Below are 21,021 nucleotides of genomic sequence, written 5' to 3'. Positions count from 1 at the left end.
TCCCCGCCGTGGATGTCTGTAGGCTCAGACATGCTTCCCTCCTTGGGGAGAATCTGTTGGAGCCACAGGATATGGAGCGAACGGCTGAGAGGTGGAGGAAATCTAGCACGGACTCCCTCCTTCATAGGGCCCTTACAGCTCGGCCCTATAAGCCTCCAGCTCCGCAGCAACAGCAGCAGCAGCCTCGTAAGGCACCGAAGCAGGCACTGGCAGCTAAGAAAGTGGTGTCTAAGCCCCAGCCCTTTCCAGCTAAGGTCAAGAGGGGCGGTAAGTCCTCCAGGGGAGGCAAGACTCCTAGAGGGAGCGGCCACGGCCGCAAACCCTAGGAGTGGCAGTCCCCCCCCCCCCCCCCCCCCCCCCCCCGCGTGTCCACCTGTGGGGGGATGCCTTCAACGTTGCGTGCACAGGTGGCAGCAACACGGGGCCGATGCTTGGACGGTTTCAGTGATCGGCCTAGGCTATCGCGTCCCGTTCATAACATCTCATCCTCCCCTGACAGCGAATCCAGTGTCGTTGAGCTCCTATGTCACGGGATCGGCAAAGGGGCTGGCCCTTCGGGCTGAAGTCGAGACCATGCTCAAGAAGGGTGCTCTCCAGGAGGTCGTCGACGGCTCCCCAGGCTTCTTCAGTCGACTCTTTCTTGTAAAGAAGGCGTCTGGAGGCTGGAGACCTGTCATCGACCTCTCGGCTCTGAACGGGTTTGTCAAGCAAACTCGGTTCATCATGGAGACAGCGGACACGGTCAGACTTGCGGTGAGACCTCTAGACTTCATGTGCACACTGAATCTAAAGGACGCGTACTTCCAGATCCCAATCCATCCGTCTTCCAGGAAGTACTTGAGATTCTGCCTAGACGACAAGATCTACCAGTTCAAGGTGCTGTGTTTCGGTCTCTCCACAGCTCCTCAGGTGTTCACCAGAGTGTTCACCCTGATTTCATCTTGGGCGCACAGGAACGGCATTCGTCTCCTTCGTTATCTGGACGACTGGCTGATCCTAGCAGACTCGGAGTCGACCCTTCGGCACCGAGACAGGCTTCTAGGTCTTTGCCAGGATCTGGGGATCGTGGTAAACCTCGAGAAGTCCTCTCTGCAGCCGTCCCAACGACTGGTTTATCTAGGCATGCTGATAGACACCAATCTCCACAAAGCCTTTCCATCAGACGACAGGATAGCAAGGCTGAGGAGGGTGGCGAAACCCTTCCTCAGGCGAGAAGAGCCTCCCGCCCAATCGTGGTTGCGTCTCTTAGGTCACCTGTCCTCCCTGGCTCGTCTGGTTCCAAACGGCCGCCTCAGGATGAGATCCCTACTGTGGCGACTCAAGTCCCGGTGGAATCAAGGATCCGATTCCCCGGACGTTCAGGTCCCGATAGGATCTTTGGAACGGACGGACCTGCGGTGGTGGCTGGTCGACGAGAACCTGCGAAAGGGAGTGAGTCTTCTCGTCCTCCCCCCGGAATTGACACTGTTTTTCGGACGCGTCAAAAGAAGGGTGGGGGGGCGCACGTTCTGAACCAGAGGATCTCGGGCCTTTGGTCAGAATCAGAAAAGTGCCTGCACATCAACCTGCTAGAGTTGAAGGCCGTCTTTCTGGCACTTCAACAGTTCCAACGGACCCTGGCGGGTCATTCCGTGGTGGTGATGAGCGACAACACCACGGTAGTGGCTTATATCAACAAGCAGGGAGGCACTTTTTTGCAGCAGCTATCCCATCTTGCAGTAGAGATTCTGAGGTGGACCGAAGTCCACTCGATAACACTATCAGCTCGCTTCATTCCTGGCAAGAGGAATGTGCTCGCCGACAGTCTGAGCAGGGCCTCACAGATAGTGAGTACCGAGTGGTCTTTGGATCCTCAGATAGCCAACAAAGTCCTGACTTTGTGGGGTTCCCCGACCGTGGACCTGTTCGCGACAGCGTTGAATTTCAAGCTGCCTCTATACTGCTCCCCAGTCCCGGACCCCAAGGCTCTCTGGCAAGACGCTTTCCAGCAACGGTGGGACAACATCGACGTGTACGCCTTCCCACTGTTCTGTCTGATGAGAAGGGTGCTCAACAGGACCAGACTATCGGTCAACTGTTCGATGACTCTGGTAGCTCCGCTATGGCATCACGCGGAATGGTTCCCGGACCTTCTGCAGCTCCTGACGGAGCTCCCGAGGGAACTTCCTCCACGACACGAGCTTCTCAGACAACCCCACTCCAACGTCCCTCACAAGGCCGTGGCCTCGCTTCGGCTTCACGCCTGGAGACTGTCCAGCGTCTCCTCACGGAGAGAGGCTTTTCGCAACAGGTTGCGGAGAGAATGTCTCTGCACCTGCGAAAGTCCTCTGAGGGAGTCTACCAGGCGAAGTGGAGAGTCTTTTGTGGTTGGTGTCGTGGGAGGGGTATCTCTCCACTCGATGCCACTATTCCAGCAATAGCGGACTTCCTCGTATATCTGCGGGAGGAAATGCGTCTTTCTGTCTCGGCAGTGAAAGGTTATCGCTCAGCCTTAAGCTTGGCTTTCAGGCTGAAAGGCGTGGATATTTCTTCCTCGCTAGAACTCTCTCTACTCATACGTAGCTATGAGCTTACCTGTCCCCAGTCGGAAGTGAGACCTCCTCCTTGGAACGTGGTTCGGGTCCTCAGGTCTCTTAAGAGACCTCCCTTCGAACCATTACGCCAGGCCTCCGATCGCCACCTGTCTTGGAAGACGGCTTTCCTGCTCGCTTTGGCTTCGGCCAAGCGAGTTAGTGAACTTCATGGTCTCTCGTACGACATCGCCCATTCAAGGGGATGGGGGGAGGTAACGTTCAGGTTCGTCCCTGAGTTTGTGGCCAAGACTCAGAACCCTGGAGTGCCGGATCCTCGGTTCGACTCTTTCAGGATCGCGAGTCTCCGCTCTGTAACAAGCGACCCAGACCAGCTGCTACTATGTCCAGTGAGGTGTCCGAGGTACTACTTGAAGAGAACGGCTGCAGTCCGTCCTCAAGTGCGAGCATTATTTGTGAGCACAGGCAGGACGAAGAAGAGGGTCACCAGGAACACCATCTCAGCTTGGATTCGAAGGGTTATCCAGCACGCCTTGAATCCAGACCCTCCTCCGTCACGTCGCCCTAGGGCACACGATGTCAGGGGTGTTGCTACGTCCCTGGCCTTCAAGAGAAACTTCTCTGTGACGCAGGTGCTTCAAGCTGGGGTCTGGAAGCGTCAGACGACCTTCACAGCCCACTACCTGCAGGACGTGACCCACAGGAGCCTCGATACGTTTTCTATCGGCCCTGTGGTGGCTGCACAACAGCTGGTCTAACCTCAGGCTCCTTTATGGATAAGTAGCAGTAGGTTGAGGGCGTTGTTACCCGGTTTTAGTCTGCGTGAATGAAAGAGTATGTCTGACCCTTACTTCTTTCTTCATTCTCCCCTCTCTTGGGGAAGCAGCATCCTGGTCCTCGCATAGCTGGCCTCGACCTCTGCAGGTAACCCATGCTTCCTTGTGCTCCTAGTATTAAGCTTAATACTGTTGCGTCCCCCATACCCTGACGAGGTGGTATTGGGAACGTCCTATCCTAGATTCCTATCTAAAGGTCTCAAGGTCAACTTCATAGGACGAGTCACACTTTCCTCCACACACAACTTATGTAGGCCACTCGTTCCTAGCGAAGCAAGGAATTTGTGAGGTGCAGGGGCTCCTTCTCTCAAGTGCTACTCACTGAGGGATGGAGTCCCCCGGCAAAGCCGAAGTCAGTAAGGCTGGGGGCTTTCCACCCTTCCTAAGGGGTAAGTCACCCAATGTAAATAGCGTGGTTTGTATTTCGGTTACGGAACAAATGACAAATTCAGAGATAATTTGTATTTTTCCTAACCATACAAACCTTAGCTATTTACACATATTTGCCCGCCAGCCCTGGCCCCCAAGTCAAGTCCTACTTCTAAGAGAAGTGAAGCAAATCACCGGTGTGGGGGGGGGGAAGGGGTAGAAAGCTATCCCTTCCCCTACCCCTGCTAACTAGTGCGGGGGTAATTAACCCTCGTTAAAAACTATTGGCTCGTCATTTCAGCTACGCTAAAAGGTAAACCCAATGTAAATAGCTAAGGTTTGTATGGTTAGGAAAAATACAAATTATCTCCGAATTTGTCATATTGATAATGTTTCTTTAAATTTGTATGACTCTTAAAATTTTAGGTGTGATTCTCGCCAGCAAATTTACTTTAGAGAAACACATTAGGTCTGTGTCTTCTTCAATTGCACAAAAAATTGGCTTATTGAAAAAGTCTTACAAGATTTTCGGTGATCAATCTATTCTGAAGAAGTGTTTTAATTCTTTTATTCTACCTTGTTTTGAGTATTGTTCTCCTGTCTGGTGTTCAGCTGCTGATTCTTATCTTAATTTGTTGGATAGAAACTTACGGTCTATTAAATTTCTTATTTCTGATCTAGATATTAATCTTTGGTACCGTCGTTCAATTAGTTCATTATGCGCATAAGATTTTTCATAACTCTGACCATCCTTTACATTCAGATCTCCCTGGACAATTCTATCCTGTTCGTAATACTAGGCAGGCAGTTAATTCTAATAGCCAGGCCTTCTCCATCATGAGGCTCAATACTACACAGTATTCTAGAAGTTTTATTCCAGCTGTTACCAAGTTGTGGAATGATCTTCCTAATCGGGTAGTTGAATCAGTAGAACTTCAAAAGTTCAAAGTAGGAGCAAATGTTTTTATGTTGACCAGGCTGACATGAGTCTTTTTTATTGTTTATATATGACATATCAGTTTTTGACATTGTTAATAGTTTATATAGTACATATCTGTTTTGATGCTGTTACTGTTTTTAGAATGATATATTGTTAATTTATTCTCATCATTTATTTATTTCCTTATTTCCTTTCCTCACGTGGCTATTTTTCCCTGTTGGAGCCCTTGGGCTTATAGCATCTTGCTTTTCCAACTAGGGTTGTAGCTTGGCTAGTAATAACAATAATAATAATAATAATAGTAGTTCCCAGGTCACAGCCCCAAGGCGGGGGGCCAAGCCCGGGACCCCCCTTCCCAGGTCACAACCCCAGCCCCTATTAAACATAAAGGGAAACAATACCAAACTAGCCAGCACTCGTCTATTTCTTATAGTGAATTCCAGTCTTGCTAGTAATTAAAATATCATATATTAACCCCTATTTGTTCCAACACAGAGACTTACCTCGAACTACTTTCTTAGGAGGTACCTGGAATCTCCTCTCAACCGACCAGAGTTTTGTGTAGTTTACCCTACTTCCGTTTTCTCTGAGGACTACCCCAGGCGGAAGGATACGTGCCCTGAGGCTAGTCCCGAGCCAGGTCGCGCGTTACCTTGGGTCTCGACCCTCAGTAAGTTCTTTGGTCGCATCGTGACATCATCTCGACGCTCTCCTTGTCTCAGTGCGACCCTTTGTGTCCCAGACTCGTGTCTCCCACGTGGTCCCCGCGTGGCCCGCTATTCTTTCCCTTGTTCTCTCGCATGTCCGCTTGTTTTCCCTTGTGTTTGTAAAGTGTTCTCTTGCCCTTATTATCCTTTCCCGCTGCGTTCCTGTGTCTTGCGGTTTTGTGCTAGTGCGGTATGGAGCATCATCGCCGTTGTCCTGGGCCTAAGGCTGGAAAATCGTGTGGTGCATTCTTATCTAATCCTGAGGTGGACCCGCACTCCCTTTGCTCTTCGTGCAGGGGTAGTTTGCCCTCCTTCGGACACGTGTCCGGAGTGTGCGTCGTAGACTGAAGTGCAGTGGGTGAAGTTTGGGACTAAGAAGAAGAAGTCGTCTAAACGATCGCCCAGGAAATCCAGCATTTCTTCGCCCGCGACGTCTACAGGAGAGAAGTCTGACAGGGTCCCTTCTTCATCCCCTACCCAGAGTAGGGGACGAGGTAAGTCCGTTGCGGGTAAGAAGCCGATGGTTCTTCCCCAGGAGTCGTGTCTTCGGGATTCTGGGGTTGATGATCCTGTACAGGCAAGTGGGGGCCTGATAGTTTTATTAGTGAGGGTCCACAGGACGATGCCCTTGTGCATGGGGGGCACGTCTCTTCGAACGACCCGATGTGGAATAAGGATGTCCCTGTATCTTCACCAGCATCGTGGATTTATGTTTCAGGCGCCTCCGCAGCTGAAGGAGCCCCAGGAAAAGAAGATTCGCCGTTAGGAGATCCCCTCGGATGGGGGCCCCCGAGAACTCCCTGTAGGTCACCCTTGAGGGGGGAGGACGGCCTTGGGTCCTGGTTCCAGAACGTTGATCGTCCGATATCTCTCCCAGCCCCTCTATCGGCGGTTCCCGACGTTTTCCTTCGGCCTTCGACATCCGGTATCCAGAAAATGGCAAAAGCGGACGTTTCCGTCTCTCGGAGTTGCTACGAGGAGTCGTCAGAGTCCTCGGAGGTAGGCTCATCGTTGTCGGAGGAAGAGGAGGCGTGGAGAAGACACCATCGGAGGAGGGACAGATCCAGGAGACGGCGCTCCCCCTCGAGGTCCCGCTCTAGGTCACGGCATGGGAGGAAGCGGTCAAGGTCCCCGAAGAAGAAACCCAGGAGGAGTACTTCGCTGAAGGAGCAATGGGTCCTCGTTCCCCGCAGTAAGCTCGCGGACTTTACTACTCTCCCGAGCGCTGCGGGTTGGCTTCCCGGAGACAGTCCTCCTACAAGGGCCTCCACCAGCCATAGAATTGACCCTCACAAGGACCCAAGGAGCTCTTCCGACAGGCATAAGACCTCGAAACGGGCTTCCCTTCCTGCCCAGCGGAGGGAGTCGCCTTTTCGGACGGGCAGCCTCGTCGAGTTAGCTCAGCCGAGCAATATGGAGGGACGGCTTCCTCCGTCGGGCAAACCCACGGAAGCCTCTTCTCCCTTGAAGAAAAGCAAACGGAGGACGAAGGTGCCCGAGCCCTCCGCAATGCCCGTCCTCAAACCACAGATTGGTGCGAAGGCCTCTGTCAGTACGGTTCCTCAACCTGGGACGGAGGGCGCGGACGGCGATACTGAAACCGCGCCAGCGGAGGACTCCGCTTATAGGAGGGTCGTTGGTTTGATTCGCCATCACCACAGGATCGAGGAACCACTGACTGCGGACGAGGATGCCTGGCGGTCTAGCCTTAATAGACTAATGGAGGAGCCCGTCCAACAGAAGCCTTCCTTAGCCCTACCTGTAGCCAGAGATGTGAGACTTGGCCGTGCTCACATTGACAAAATTGTGGCACGAAACGCTGAAGGTTCCAAGGGTCAAGGGTCCTCCAAGTTACTCCAGGGGCTGAAGTCCCAGGGGAAGTACTACTGGATGGAAGGACAGCTACAAGGTGCCAGCAAAGTGGAAGACTCTTTGGAAGTCTTAGGTCAGGGAACTTCGGAGGACAGGGCTTCCTCGGCTCCTATCTGTTTTTCTCCATCAGAGGCTACGATGATGGAGGAGATGTCCAAAGATCTCGTCAACGTCGCCTCTTGGTTGGACTGGTGGGCCTCGACACTTGTAGGCATCCAAGCTCCCCCCGACGATGCAGTGCCGTCCAACCAAGCACTGCTGAAGGAACTTATCAGCTCCGGAGGACGAGCCTTGAAGTTCCTGACCTTCCAGTCCCTAGCGTTATCCGCCAATTGGGTTCTGCGACGAAGGGACACGATCTTAAATAAATTATCCAGGCGCATACAGGACAGGGAGGCGAGGTCCTTGAGGAACCTTTCTGTGTGGGGTGACGGACTCTTTCCCTTGAAACAGACGGAGGAAGTGGTGGAGAAACTGTCTAAACGGAAGGAAGTGAACACTCCCAGACCACATACCATGAGGAGGCCCACTTACAGAAGGCCTCCGGATGGACCTTCAACGTCTCGGGCCCCTCCTAGCCAGGTGAGGAGAGAGGCCCCAGCTTCCCTGTGGTCTCACCCTTCGCAGCCCTCCCGCAGGGGCGATCCCACAGCCCCAGCCTCCTATAGGACAGCCCTCTCAGCTTCTAGGAGAGGCCGGTCAGGTCGCTCCTCCAGAAGGAGGTAGGTTGAGAGGCCCCCCACTCCTGCCCAAGCCTCAGGTAGGGGGATGCCTCAAACGATTTTGGCAAGCATAGAAAAATCACGGATCGGAACCCTGGACGGTAACAGTGTTAAAAGAGGGGTACAGGCTCCCGTTCCTGGCAGACCCTCCACCCCTTATCCCAGCAAGTCAGGCGGAGTGGTTAGCTCCCAAGGACCCCTTGAAGAGGGAAGCCTTACAAGAAGAGGTCTCCACTATGTTAGTGAAAGGGGCAGTGGAAACAGTGCTGCAGCCGGGCCCAGGTTTCTACAGCCGTCTCTTCCTAGTGGAGAAAGCGACGGGGGGTTGGAGACCAGTCATAGATCTGTCAGCCCTCAACAAGTTTGTGTGCAAGACCAGCTTCAAGATGGACACCCTGAAGTCGGTCCTGGAGTCCTTGAGGGAGGGAGACTTCATGATTTCCATAGATCTCAAGGACCCTTATTTCCAGATCCCCATTCACCCCTCCAGCAGAAAGTACCTTCTGGTGAGGTGGGATACCCAGATCTTGCAATTCATGACACTTGCTTCGGCCTGTCGCCAGCCCCCCAAATCTTCACGAGAATTTTCACGACTGTCTCTGTATGGGCTCACGAACGGGTCTGATTCGCTACCTGGACGACTGGTTATTCATTTCTTCCTCAGAGGCAGTTTTGAAGGAACAAGGCACGGAGCTAATGCAATTGTGCAAGGTTCTGGGTATTACCATCAACCTGGAGAAGTCTCACCTGTCTCCCTCCACCAGGATGACGTACTTGGGGATGGTTCTAGACTCCCGACTAGTGAGAGTCTTCCCATCGGAAGAGAGGCTGAACAACCTGGACCAGATCCTCCGTCCCCTCCTATCGGGCCAGCCCAGGAAAGCGAAGGATTGGCAGAGATTGATAGGACATCTGGTGTTTTGGAGAAGCTGGTTTCCCAAGGGAGGATGAAACTCAGGGCCATCCAATGGAACCTGAAGGGACTCTGGAACCAAGTAGTCTCCCTACAAAGTAATTCCTGTTCTTCCAGGGACAAAGCAATCCTTGGAGTGGTGGAGAGATCGAGCGAACACCCTCAAGGGGATGCCCTTCGCGGCGGAGCCCCCGGAGATGCTCCTCTTCACGGACACCTCCAAGGAAGGGTGGGGAGCTCACCTTCGCGGGGAATCAGCAAGGGGTTCTTGGACGGAGGTGGAAAAGACACAGCATATCAACGTCCTGGAGATGAAGGCCATTCAGAAAGCGTGCCTTCAATTCGTCGGTCTTCTAAGGGGAAACACAGTGGCGTTAATGTGCGACAGTGCCACAGTAGTAGCCTACATAAGGAAGCAAGGCGGCCTAAAATCGAAGGAGTTGTCCGACCTCATGTTGGAGATTCTGGATTGGGCCGAGTCGGAACAAGTCGTAATAACGGCGAGATTCATTCCGGGAAAGAGGAATGTCCTAGCCGACGGACTCAGCAGGATGGGCCAAGTAGTAGGGACCGAGTGGTCCCTTCATCCAGAGGTAGCAAGTCTCGTCATCCAAAAGTGGGGTTCGCCGGTGATGGACCTCTTCGCGACCAGGCTGAACGCACAACTCCCCGTGTTCTGTTCTCCTGTCCCAGACCCAAAGGTGGCATTGGAAGATGCCTTTCAACATAGGTGGGACAATCTCGACGTGTATGCCTTCCCTCCCTTCACCCTGATCAGGCAAGTGCTCAACAGAGTAAGAACGGCTCTCAATCTAAGGATGACTTTGGTAGCGCCTTGGTGGCCGGAGAGGGAATGGTTCGCGGACCTAAGAGAGTTGACGTGCCTTCCCTCGTGGCCTCTGCCAGACAGACCAGATCTCCTAAGGCAACCTCACTTCCAAAAGTTCCACGACAATCCACGATCTCTCCGCCTTCACGCGTGGAGGTTATCCAGCGGCTCCTGAGGAAAGAAGGTTATTCGGCAGGAACAGCTGAAAGAATGTCACGTTATCTGAGGCACTCATCGGCAGCGGTGTACCAGGCAAAATGGGCCACTTTCACAAGATGGTGCGCCTCCAGAAACATCAAGCCCCTAGGAGCCTCGATTCCGGACATTGCGGATTTCCTCGTATATCTCAGGGACGTGGCGGGCATGTCAATTCCAGCCATCAAGGGAGTCCGTGCAGCGTTAGGTCAAGTTTTCCTCTTGAAGGGCATTGACCTAGGTTCCTCTAGGCACATCTCTATGCTTATCAGGAGCTTTGAGCAAACCTGCCCTCCTCATGCCTCCAGGGTGCCACAATGGGATGTAGCTAGGGTTCTGAAAATGCTGAGTGAGCCACCCTTTGAACCTTTGAAGGACATAGTGGATAGAAATCTCACGCTCAAGACGGTCTTCCTGTTAGCCTTGGCGTCAGCTAAGAGAGTGGGCGAGATCCATGGCTTGTCCTACGAAGTCTCGCACACAAGAGGTTGGCGAGAGGTCTCATTCAAGTTCGTTCCTACGTTTGTGGCTAAAACACAAAATCCAGCTGTCTGGGATCTGAGATTCGAAGGGTTTACTGTTCCAGCAATCCCGCGGTCAGGGAATCCGGAAGATTTGAAGTTGTGTCCAGTCAGGGCCTTAAGGAAATATCTAGAGAGGACTGCTAGTCTCCATCCTGGCATCAAGAACCTCTTCGTCTCCACGGGCACAGTGAGAAAGCCGATCTCTAAGAATACCATCTCCTTTTGGCTTCGACAGGTAATCATCAAGGCTTATAGTAGTGCCGGTCTTCCCCTTCCAGGTAAGCCCGACCACATGACATTAGGGGTATAAGTACCTCTCTTGCCTTTGAGAGAAACATGGCAGTAGCGCAGATTCTCAAGGCAGGCACCTGGTCGAACCAATCTACGTTCACAGCCCACTATCTCAAAGAATGTTCGAGGAAGTCTCTAGACGGGTTCTCTAGAGGCACAGTCATCTCCGCGCTCCAAGCGATTTAACGGCCAAAGCCCCAGGTATAATCGCGATTATCAAGACCAAAAAGACACAGGTTCGTTTTCCCTTTTCCCCTTGTCTTCTCTTTTCTCTTCTTTCCCCGGAGATTTGACCAAGTAGAGACTGATCAAGACACGAATTCACAGTTTCATCACTGGACACAGCAGCAAGAAGTTTTTTAAGGGTGAGTACTTAGACACTAGTGTGAGCTCTTTGTGTAGTTTTCCTACGGTTCGTTTTCTGTCAACCTTAGAACCTAGTCTCCTATCTAAGTTCACAGCCGTTCTGCTTAGTTGGATCTAGGTCAGGTAGTCACTCCCACTCCTAAAGTGTAAGTCTCCTAAGAAAGTGGTTCGAGGTAAGTCTCTGTGTTGGAACAAATCACAAATTTTTAGTAATTTGTATTTTTCCTAACATACTTACCGAGAACTGCTTTCGGGTAATGACTCTCCCTTCCTTCCCTGAGTGCTTTTCTGACCCTTAGTTATTTTTAACATCCAAGAACTTACTGAGGGTCGAGACCCAAGCTAACGCGCGACCTGGCTCGGGACTAGCCTTAGGGCACGTATTCTTCCGCCTGGGGTAGTCCTCACAGAAAACGGAAGTAGGGTAAACTACACAAAACTCTGGTCGGTTGAGAGGAGATTACAGGAACCTCCTAAGAAAGTAGTTCTCAGTAAGTATGTTAGGAAAAATACAAATTACTAAAAATTTGTGATTTTTCCCACTATTTATGTTAGGTTTTATGGGGTAATGTGTATAACATTAGGTCACCTATATTTTTTTCCACCAAAATACTTGCCTACTCAGATAACGCTTGTAGCGCAACATGTACCGCTTGCCAAAACAGGAGTATTAAAGTAATGTATACGGTGTATGTATGATAGTGGTCACCTTTATAAGTGGTGACGGCCTACTAAGAATACGCCCCTGTTAGGTAAGTAGGCCTAGGTAATGACACGGCTTGTAGGTTAGGTTAGGTGGGGAAGTTTAGGTTAGTTGGTGTCCATTTACTATGCACGCAGGAAGAACTGGCTCCTAATGTATAAGAATTATGAGCGTAGTGAGCCACGGTGGAGTGAAGACCAGTTAGTGAATAGTTAATGTTAGTTCATTACCTAATATACTCTTAGATACAATAAAATGTGGGTGATAACGATAAGCATTCTCGTTTTCTATGTGAAAAGCAGGCCTGGTAACCTGATGATCTCAATTTTTGGTAAAATTATAGAACAGCGCAATAAAGTTTATTGAAAATAAGACTGGTTTTTAATGTATATTGTGGTGTTTTAAATGTTTTTGATAAATATTCCTTAGGGAAATCCATAGTTTTTGTGTTATGGTGGGACAAATACCATAACTGAAAAGTTATGGCTTTGTATTGTTATTAATTATATTCGAAACACCTTAAAATATAGTGTACCAGAGCAACACCATGATATTCAAATTAATCTTTTTTTAAATTTTGTTGTTTCTGCTAGTCATCATCATCACCAAGCTCAGCAACAAAAGCAAATGGATATCTCTCTCTCGTTGTCCACTCACTTAGTAATGCAAAGTTTTCATCACTCGGTATCAGAACATAACTTGTTCTTTCAATATCCTTATCATTGAAGGATTCAGAACTAGGGCTCTCCTCATCCAATGGGATACCAATATCGGAGTCTTGTTCTTTTAGTAATTATTCAATTTCTCTTGAAGAAATATACAGAAGGTCCTCAACTTAACAAACATTCAACTTACAAACAATCGGAGATACAAACAAATCCAAGTGAAAATAACAAAGATAAGGAAATACTGTAATAAAACAATATTATATCATTTAATACTGTAAGCAAAACAACATTTATAATAACCTGATGTCTATTTCATATGAAACCTGACTATTTGTTGAATTTTGTGGCTGAAAATCATAGGCATGTTATTCAGGTTAGGTCTACCCTGGTCCAACATTTTAAAAAATTAGACTTACAAACAATTTGACTTACAAACTTCTTGGAACCAATCAAGTTTGTAAGTTGAGGACCTCCAGTACCTCCTCTTTACCGAGCCAAGTGTAAAAAAAGCAAAAGGTTGAATTATTATGAAAGATGCTTGAAGCGTACTGAGAAAATGTGAACCTTCTATTGTTAAGCGCCTGACTTAAAAAAACATTGCCAGGCAGCTTATTACTTTTCATTTGTAACTTTAGTGTGCTGAGTGTTGCCAAATTATGTGCCTTATTATGGGGATGAAAGCTTGACGTGCATTTAAAGTCATAGACGTAAAATTTTTTTGAAGGCAGTATCAAGTAAATCGCAGTTAACGTAATAGTACGTGGGTGATGCTTAGCAGGTTAACTTACGTAACAGGGGAGAGCAAATTTAGACATACAGCTCTGTACACTATATAAGTAAATTTTCAAGCCCTTGTGCAATACATTTTAGTATTTATACAACTGTGAATATTTTATTGAATTTGGTGTTACTGTATACAGTATAACAATGAATCCCTTTAATTTTGTCTTTCCTCAGAAGCTGAAATAGAGTTTTTTTTTATTAGTTAAACAGTTGTCATTAAGGTTGCAGCAGTTACTTGTGGGTTTTCCTCTTTTGCAACCCCCGCGAATGTTTTTATCTGGCAGCCATGAATTATTGGATATCCATTTTTGAGATTTCCCTCATAAAGTCAAAGCCCCTTAGGTCAATCTTGTGACAAGTGAGTGTTGACTCAGTGGTCTGAATTAATTTTTATCTATAAAAATAAAAACTTCCTTTGTTGCCTGTACAGTACAATTATCTTTTACAACCAGTAAAAGTTCCCAATCATCAGATACAAACTGGAATAAACATAATTTGTTTGTAATTTAGGTGCAGTAATTTCATTTCACGGTATACAGTAGTACAGTATATGAAAAACTAGCATTTGACTTCTTTTTTTCCATCTTTTCAACACTTATTCTCAATTTGATATTTTTATTTAGGGAGCATCATTTATTTGCAAAGGTAATTTTGTACACTGTATAGATATTCTACTTCACATTTCTTTGATCATCGATGTGGACAGACACAGTAGTTCAGTAATTTGTAACTATTGTAAGATGAAGACAATCTGTAATTGATTAAGCATACATAAAGTTTCATAGCAAGGATTTGTGTATCACAAAACATTAGGATCTTTTCTATTTCAAACAAAAACCATTACTGTACTATTGTGTCTGCTTTCAGTCACAAGTTCTTTGTCCCACATTCTTCTTTAAATGCCTTGCTAGTTAACTTGAAAATATCATCATTTGATCTTTTTCAGGTGGCTGCTTGCAAGTTGGATACTGAGGGGTGCATTGTCAAGAATGCATTCTATCCTTTGTGGATCTGGAGGGATTGGTTCCAGCATATTGAATGTGGAGGATTTTTAGAATTAATTTATGGTCATGAACTATTTTATAGTATAAGACGATTAAATTTTCATAAGAAATGGTTTCATGCCTGTACAGTATAGCATTCATGAAAATAAAAAGGCTCCTTTGTACCAGTATTTTTGCCAAAAAGGAGCCATGAGGTTTCCAGTGTACCAAGTTTATATTTTTTATTATAACTAAATTAGCACCTATAGAGATGTTTTTTAATCTGTTTTGTGTCAGTTATGAAAAGTGGAAATGGGAACTTCATAATCACAAGTCATATTTAAATACTTGAATTATTTACTTATTGTGTGTTAGATTAAGCTATAAAGTGGTGCAAAGCTCTGACATTTTTTTGCACGATGGGTGGTATGGATATCAAGTTTTACCAGTGCAGCAAATGCAGTGCTGCTTTTGATGATGTTATAGCTCTCCTTAAACATAAATACCTGCACTCAGGTAAAACATTCTATGTTTCAAGGTTATACCGAAGCTATTTGAAGTATAGCAGGAACGCAGGCAATAGAAAGACTCGCGACAAGTGTGACTTCCAGAGAGTGACGTTTCCATGTGTTAGCTGTGATAAAAGGTTCTTTAGCAAAAGAATATATGAAACACACTTGACTCTCCATAAAGTAAAATCTAGTAGACGTAAGTTGAATTGTAAACTATGTAACAGTAAGTTTTTGTCTTCTGGTGCTCAGAAAGTCCACCTCTTTAGATATCACCGCAATGACAAACCGGATGATCATTACCAAGAGCAATGCGCTTTAAAGAAACAGGGATGTGGAAAGGATTTTAGCTGTTCTGAGTGTGGTAAGAAATTAAAATCGAGAGCACAACTCAGAAAACATAAGAAATGTCACAGGAAAAAGAGCAATTGTCAAATTTGCGGAGCAAAATTTTCTTGCGAATCTCGTAGAAAAAGGCACATGATCACCCATTCGGATGTAAGACCTAACCAATGTGCCGATTGCGGCAAAGCATTTTTATTCAAGCAGAGCTTGTTGGTCCATATGAGAGTCCACACCGGGGAAAAACCCTACATATGTGAAATATGTAATCGAGCTTACACAATGAAAACAAGTTTAAACAAGCACTTGAGAAGTCACCAGGAGAATTATTTGAATGTTTGCTCCATTTGTGGCAAAAAACTAACAACACCTTTTAGTCTTAAACTTCATATGAGGACCCATACTGGTGAAAAACCCTTTTCGTGTTCTGCTTGTGGTAAGAAGTTTGCAAGTAAAGGTTATTTGGCTGTACACCTGAGGATTCATTCGGGTCAGCGACCGTATTCTTGTAGACAGTGCATGAGAACTTTCAGTCAAATAGGCCACCTTAAAGCACATTTGCTGACACATACGAAGACCAAGAGTCACAAATGTTTTGAGTGCAATAAGGAATTTACATTGAAAATTGGTTTGATGCAGCATGTACAGAAGCACCACAGTAAGGAAGACCATCCATCTTCAGATTTGCTATCGTGTCCACAGTGCTTTACAGAATTTACCATGAAAGATGATTTACTTACGCATCTGCAGAAAGGTCATGCTATGAATGTAACAGATGCAACGTCTACTTTGGACTCGTTGCCTTGTAAAGAGTCAATTGTCGGAAACAAATTTCAGAGGCAAGGACAACACTACCAATGTGAGGAATGTGGTAAGTCATTCATAATGAAAGGACACTTGAAAAAACATTCTTTGATCCACCAGAGAGAATTCAAATGCAACTTATGCGAGCGATCATTTGAGGTGGAAAGCAGTCTGGTAAAACACATGAACATCCATTCTAAAAGAGTCCATGCTTGTCACCTGTGCTGCTGTAGTTTTTCTGCAAGCAGCACACTGAAAACTCACATGCTTACGCACACTGGAGAGAAGCCTTTTTCATGTGGCATGTGTGACAAAAGCTTCAGCCTGAAGAGTAACCTTTCTGTGCACATGAGGATTCACACAAAGGAAAGGCCCTTTAAGTGCCAGGAATGTCATCAGACTTTCACTCAAAAGAGCAGTTTGAAGTACCACATGAGGAGACATGGCCAAGATTCAGTGTCAAGGCCTTTAGACAAGCAGTTTAAATGTAACAAGTGTGATAGTGAATTTGCAGATTTAGAGGCCCTTGATGACCACCTGATGTTACACAAATTAGAGAATCGTAAGAGGTGCAACGAGTGTGAAAGTGAATTTGCCGACCAAGAAGCATTTGATGAGCACATGATGTTACACAAATTAGAGAATCCAAAGAATTGCTCAGAATTTTCTCCCTCGGAATATTTGGCTCTCCGTTTGTTGACCAATAATGATGAAAAGCCTGTAAGCTTAATAAAAGCTGATGACTCATCACATAGTATGCAAGAGATAATTGTTACTGCCAATCTTAAGCCTGAGTCTTTGTATTTAAAAGATAGCGCATATCTAGACTCAGAACTCGAGGGCATAACTCATGAATCTGATACTGTGTTATTGAACTGTGGCAATGAACTTTCTGATGAAGTCTTGGAACAAATCACTTCTCATTCAGATGATGGTATTGATTTGGAAACAGAAATAGAGGATGTACCCATGGAACCAGGTAATGGACAGGAGTCTGATGAGAGAATATTTTTAATAGAAAGTAACATCAAAGATGAACCAGCTGACGACACGTATTGTGAAATTTCATTTTACCAGAACGACCCCCTGCCGACATGTGTCATTACGCACAGTGTCCCTAAATCTCACAAGTGCAACCTCTGTGGTAGTTATTTCCACAATAAAAGTGATCTCAACAATCATATTCTGACACACACGAACATCCATCAATATGAACTGAGAGATGTTTTGAAAGCGAGCAGTGATGAATTCACAGGAATATCCTCACAGCAGATCTACTCGGAAGTAGATCACCTAACAATTTTGAAAGAACTCCCTGACCACAAGGAATCTATTTTGAAAGAAGGACTTCCTGACCACAGGGAATATTCTTTCATGGAAAGCAGTAACCTTGCCAAAATTGTGAAAGTCAGAGATATTGACAAGCCTCACAAATGCAATACTTGCGGAAAGTGTTTCAGTGTAAAGTGTAACCTGAAAAACCACTTGATAATCCACAGTGGTCAAAAAGAATTTCAGTGTGAAGTTTGTAGAAAAAGATTTGCTCTTCATTCATATTTGAAAGAACACATGGTAACCCATACCAAACAGAAACCATACAGTTGTAAGATTTGTCAGAAACATTTCACACAAAAAAGTAGTCTTAATTATCACCAAAAAACCCACATAGACAAAAAACCTTTTACCTGCACTTGGTGTGGCAAAGCTTTCATTCAGGAAAGCGCCTTGAATAAACATGTGCTCATTCACACAACTAAAAGTGGTTTTGATTGCACAGTTTGTGGTGAGACATTCTCCAAGAGAAAACTCCTCGAAACACACACGAGAGTGCACAACGTGAGTCTGAGTCCCTCTTCGGGTGTAGAGGCTATTGCTGTCAATGCAGACCTCTCCAGATGTTCTATCTGTGAGGAAAACTTTTCCTGCAACGAAGATTTGGAGGCACATTTAGTGAAACATTGTGTAGAGATATCACAGACCAGCAAGAAAATTATAGCCGAGACTAATTTGGAAAGGGAAGATGATGACAGTAATATTGATCCTCAGCAAACATCTGAGGCACAGCAGAAACCTCATAAGTGTTCTCTATGTAACAAGACTTTCCAGAAAAAGGCTCATCTGAAGATGCACATAAGACTTCATACTGGGGAAAAACCGTATAGCTGTGAAACTTGTGGCCGTTTGTTTAGAACTACCAAAAACTTGAAGATACATATGTTAGTCCACTCTGGAGTTAAGCCTTACCAGTGTGATATTTGCGGAAAGAGGTTTACCCAAAACGTACATCGGAGAAATCACCTGAGAATACACTCTAAAGTCAAGCCGTACACTTGCATCCTGTGTGGGAAGGGATACACTGTTAGTAACAGCCTAAAGCTACACATGAAAAGCCACACGGGGGATAAACCTTTTCATTGTGATGTATGCAGCAAAAGATTTTCCCAGAAAGGCCTCTTGAAGTCACATATGAGATCTCACACAGGCAATAAACCTTTTAATTGTCTTAAGTGTGAAAAGAAATTTTCTTGTGGTAGTGCCTTGCAAAAACATCTAATGTCACACTTGGATCTGAAGCCGTATCAGTGCACCTTTTGTGAAGAAGATTTCTCCCAAAAGAGCACTCTTGTTGCTCACTTACAAGAGCATGTAATGGATGAAGAGTACCCTGAATGTTCCTTGTGCAGAAAAACAGTAGGACAAGATGAGTTGGAGAGTCACACTTTGTCCCACGTCCGAGAAGGGTATCGAGGGTGGTGGCTTCAACCAGAGAAGGTTGAAGAGGAGAGCGTGTCATTCATGAACTGTATATTCTGCGACAAGACTTTTTCTAGAAAGCTGGGTTTAAAAACCCATTTACTGACTCATGCTGGAGTGAAACCCTACGAATGTTTCTTATGTGGGTTGACATTTTCAGATGTAAATAATTTACTAAGCCATGAATCAACACATAAAAATGAAAAAAAGGAGATGAAAGACTTAGTTTTTCATTGTACTATATGTCAAGACTCATTTAAACAGAAAAGCAGTTATGAATCTCATATTGCCATGCACTCCAAACTCAAGCCTTTTGAATGTGTTACATGTGGAAAGGCTTTTAAAACCAAGGGTGCGCTGAAGGGCCACACACTGATTCATACTGATGAACGACCTTACAAGTGTGATATATGTGGTAAACAGTTTCGGACAAACAGCAACCGAAATGCCCATCACCAGAGGCACAGCATTAAGAGATCTCATGTGTGCAACATTTGTGATAAAGACTTTAAGGTTAAAAGCCAACTTCAGAGTCATCGCTTGAAAGTTCACAACAAAAAGTTGGATGAAACCCATCCGTGGAAACATTCCAAATTCAAAAAGGCAGAACAGGTTAAACAGGAAGAAGTAAAAACAGAAGCAGTGGCTGGGAAGAAGTGCTTCAGTTGTAGAATCTGCCAACAGAAATTTTTCAGTAAAGACGAACTTGTTAATCATTTACCATCTCATGAGGAGGAAAAACCATACAGCTGTATTCATTGTTCGAAAACCTTTTCCAGAAAAGCCACATTAGATAAACACATGACGATACATGGGGATGACTCGGAAGAAGTTCACGTCTTCATCAATAGAAAAAGAAGCTTTGAAAAGAGGCAATCCAAAGAACATAGTAGTAATAAAACTTCACAAAAGAGAAAAGGAACTTGATAGTGTAATGATAGGAATTCCATTCCAGTACAGACATTTATAATTTAGTGATGATTACCTGATATTTTATGACTGGGATTCATCAGTTTAGTCATGAAATATTTTTGGTTCCTATTTACTTCATTTCTTCTAAATATTTTTTTTTCTTTTAATCTTATTTTATAAATTTTGCAATATTTGTTACAATTGCTATTTATCAAGAACTCTACAGCTTTGTGCCATGTATCTCTCTTAGGTACCGTAACTTGGCCATTCATCAAGAACTCTACAGCTTTGTGCTATGTACTTATCCATTCTAGGTACCGTAACTCATTTTGTGTGTAACTTTGTGTGTTCCCAAGGTTAGGCATAGATTGATACTTCAAGGAGTTTGGGGTATTTTAGTTCATAAATAATAGGAGAAATAACTATGCTCATTAAATGGATACTCTTCAAGTTAAACAAAAGGCTTGATCAAAATTTGTTATTGCTGTTAACCAGTATGCTGTAGAAAGGTTACAATTAAAATCAAATATAAATTTGAATGCATGAAATTTGTTTTGAAATATTGTTTATTATTGTTTTGTAATAAGTTTGCTATTTATCCCCTTTCCTGTTTTGTCTGATTGACTAGTTTGCAAGGTTAAAGTTTCTTGCCTTTTGCCCTCTATATTATAAAGATTAAAACACTACTTAATTTTGTGGGTAAAAAATTGTGTATACTTTTTTTTCACGATTGAGAAATTCTATGAATATTTATTTGTTCCGACACAAATGTAAACCCTTTGCTATTTAGAGGGGTATTAACTTTCAGCAACGCTGAAAACTAGCCATTTTAGTGAGGGATAACTACCCCTATCCACTAGCTAGCGGATAGGGGTTGGGGTAGACCGGCTACCCTGCTCACTCACACCTGTCGGCTGAGTAACCACTTTTGCTTTTGGCTCGGTAGAGTGTAGACGTGCTGTCTCTCCCTCCCGTAAACTTAAAATCTTGCCTTGACTATTAATTCACTTTTTATTTTTATTTTGTGCAGGTGTGTGTGTGTTTGTTGTCCCGTTGTGCGGACATGTCCGGGTCGTGAGAGCTTGTGCTCGGCTTGCCGGGGCCATTGGTGTGCATGGGATGACAGCTGTGTTGAGTGTCAGGAGTGGCCTGCCTCCCAGTGGGAGAGGTTTGGGCGTAGGAAGAAGTCTAAGCGCAATTCTTCACCTTCGGGGTCTTCCGCGAAATCAAAGAAGTCACAGGCTTCTACTTCTTCCACCCCCAAATCTCTTTCCGAAGCTGCATCTCTGCCGGGCCCTTCAGGGATACGGTCGAGCAGCAGCGCAGGGCTTATGACTCCAGGCCAACCCTGTGGGATAGGCAAAGATGTTGACTCCCCAAGTGAGTCGGCCCCTTCCCTTCCCCCAGGAAGCGCCTGTTCATTCTCGGATCTTGTATCCTTTTGGCCATCGCTGGGCGTCAATGGTCC

The 21,021-nt window shown here is 45.7% G+C and overlaps 2 protein-coding genes across 4 annotated transcripts in view; both read left to right on the top strand.

Annotated features, from left to right (window-relative positions):
• The window catches only part of LOC137656309 (splicing factor 3B subunit 3-like), a 158,904-nt gene extending 144,517 nt beyond the window's left edge, over positions 1-14,387 (top strand). The window contains exon 18 of the mRNA XM_068390481.1: positions 14,196-14,387. Within this exon, the coding sequence (XP_068246582.1) occupies positions 14,196-14,387 (192 nt within the window). The remainder of the gene's footprint in view (positions 1-14,195) is intronic.
• LOC137656682 (zinc finger protein 91-like) overlaps positions 1-20,092 on the top strand; it is a 430,152-nt gene extending 410,060 nt beyond the window's left edge. For all 3 annotated transcript variants that reach the window (XM_068390877.1, XM_068390875.1, XM_068390876.1), the window contains exon 2: positions 14,196-20,092. In XM_068390877.1, the coding sequence (XP_068246978.1) occupies positions 14,652-19,568 (4,917 nt within the window). In that variant the 5' untranslated portion in view covers positions 14,196-14,651 and the 3' untranslated portion in view covers positions 19,569-20,092. The remainder of the gene's footprint in view (positions 1-14,195) is intronic.
• Positions 20,093-21,021: the final 929 nt, after the last annotated feature.

Source organism: Palaemon carinicauda, chromosome 17 (assembly GCF_036898095.1).
Source record: "Palaemon carinicauda isolate YSFRI2023 chromosome 17, ASM3689809v2, whole genome shotgun sequence".
Taxonomy (NCBI): Eukaryota; Metazoa; Arthropoda; class Malacostraca; order Decapoda; family Palaemonidae; genus Palaemon; species Palaemon carinicauda.
Note: the sequence above shows the minus strand (reverse complement) of the source record. Positions and strands in the feature narration are given on the sequence as shown.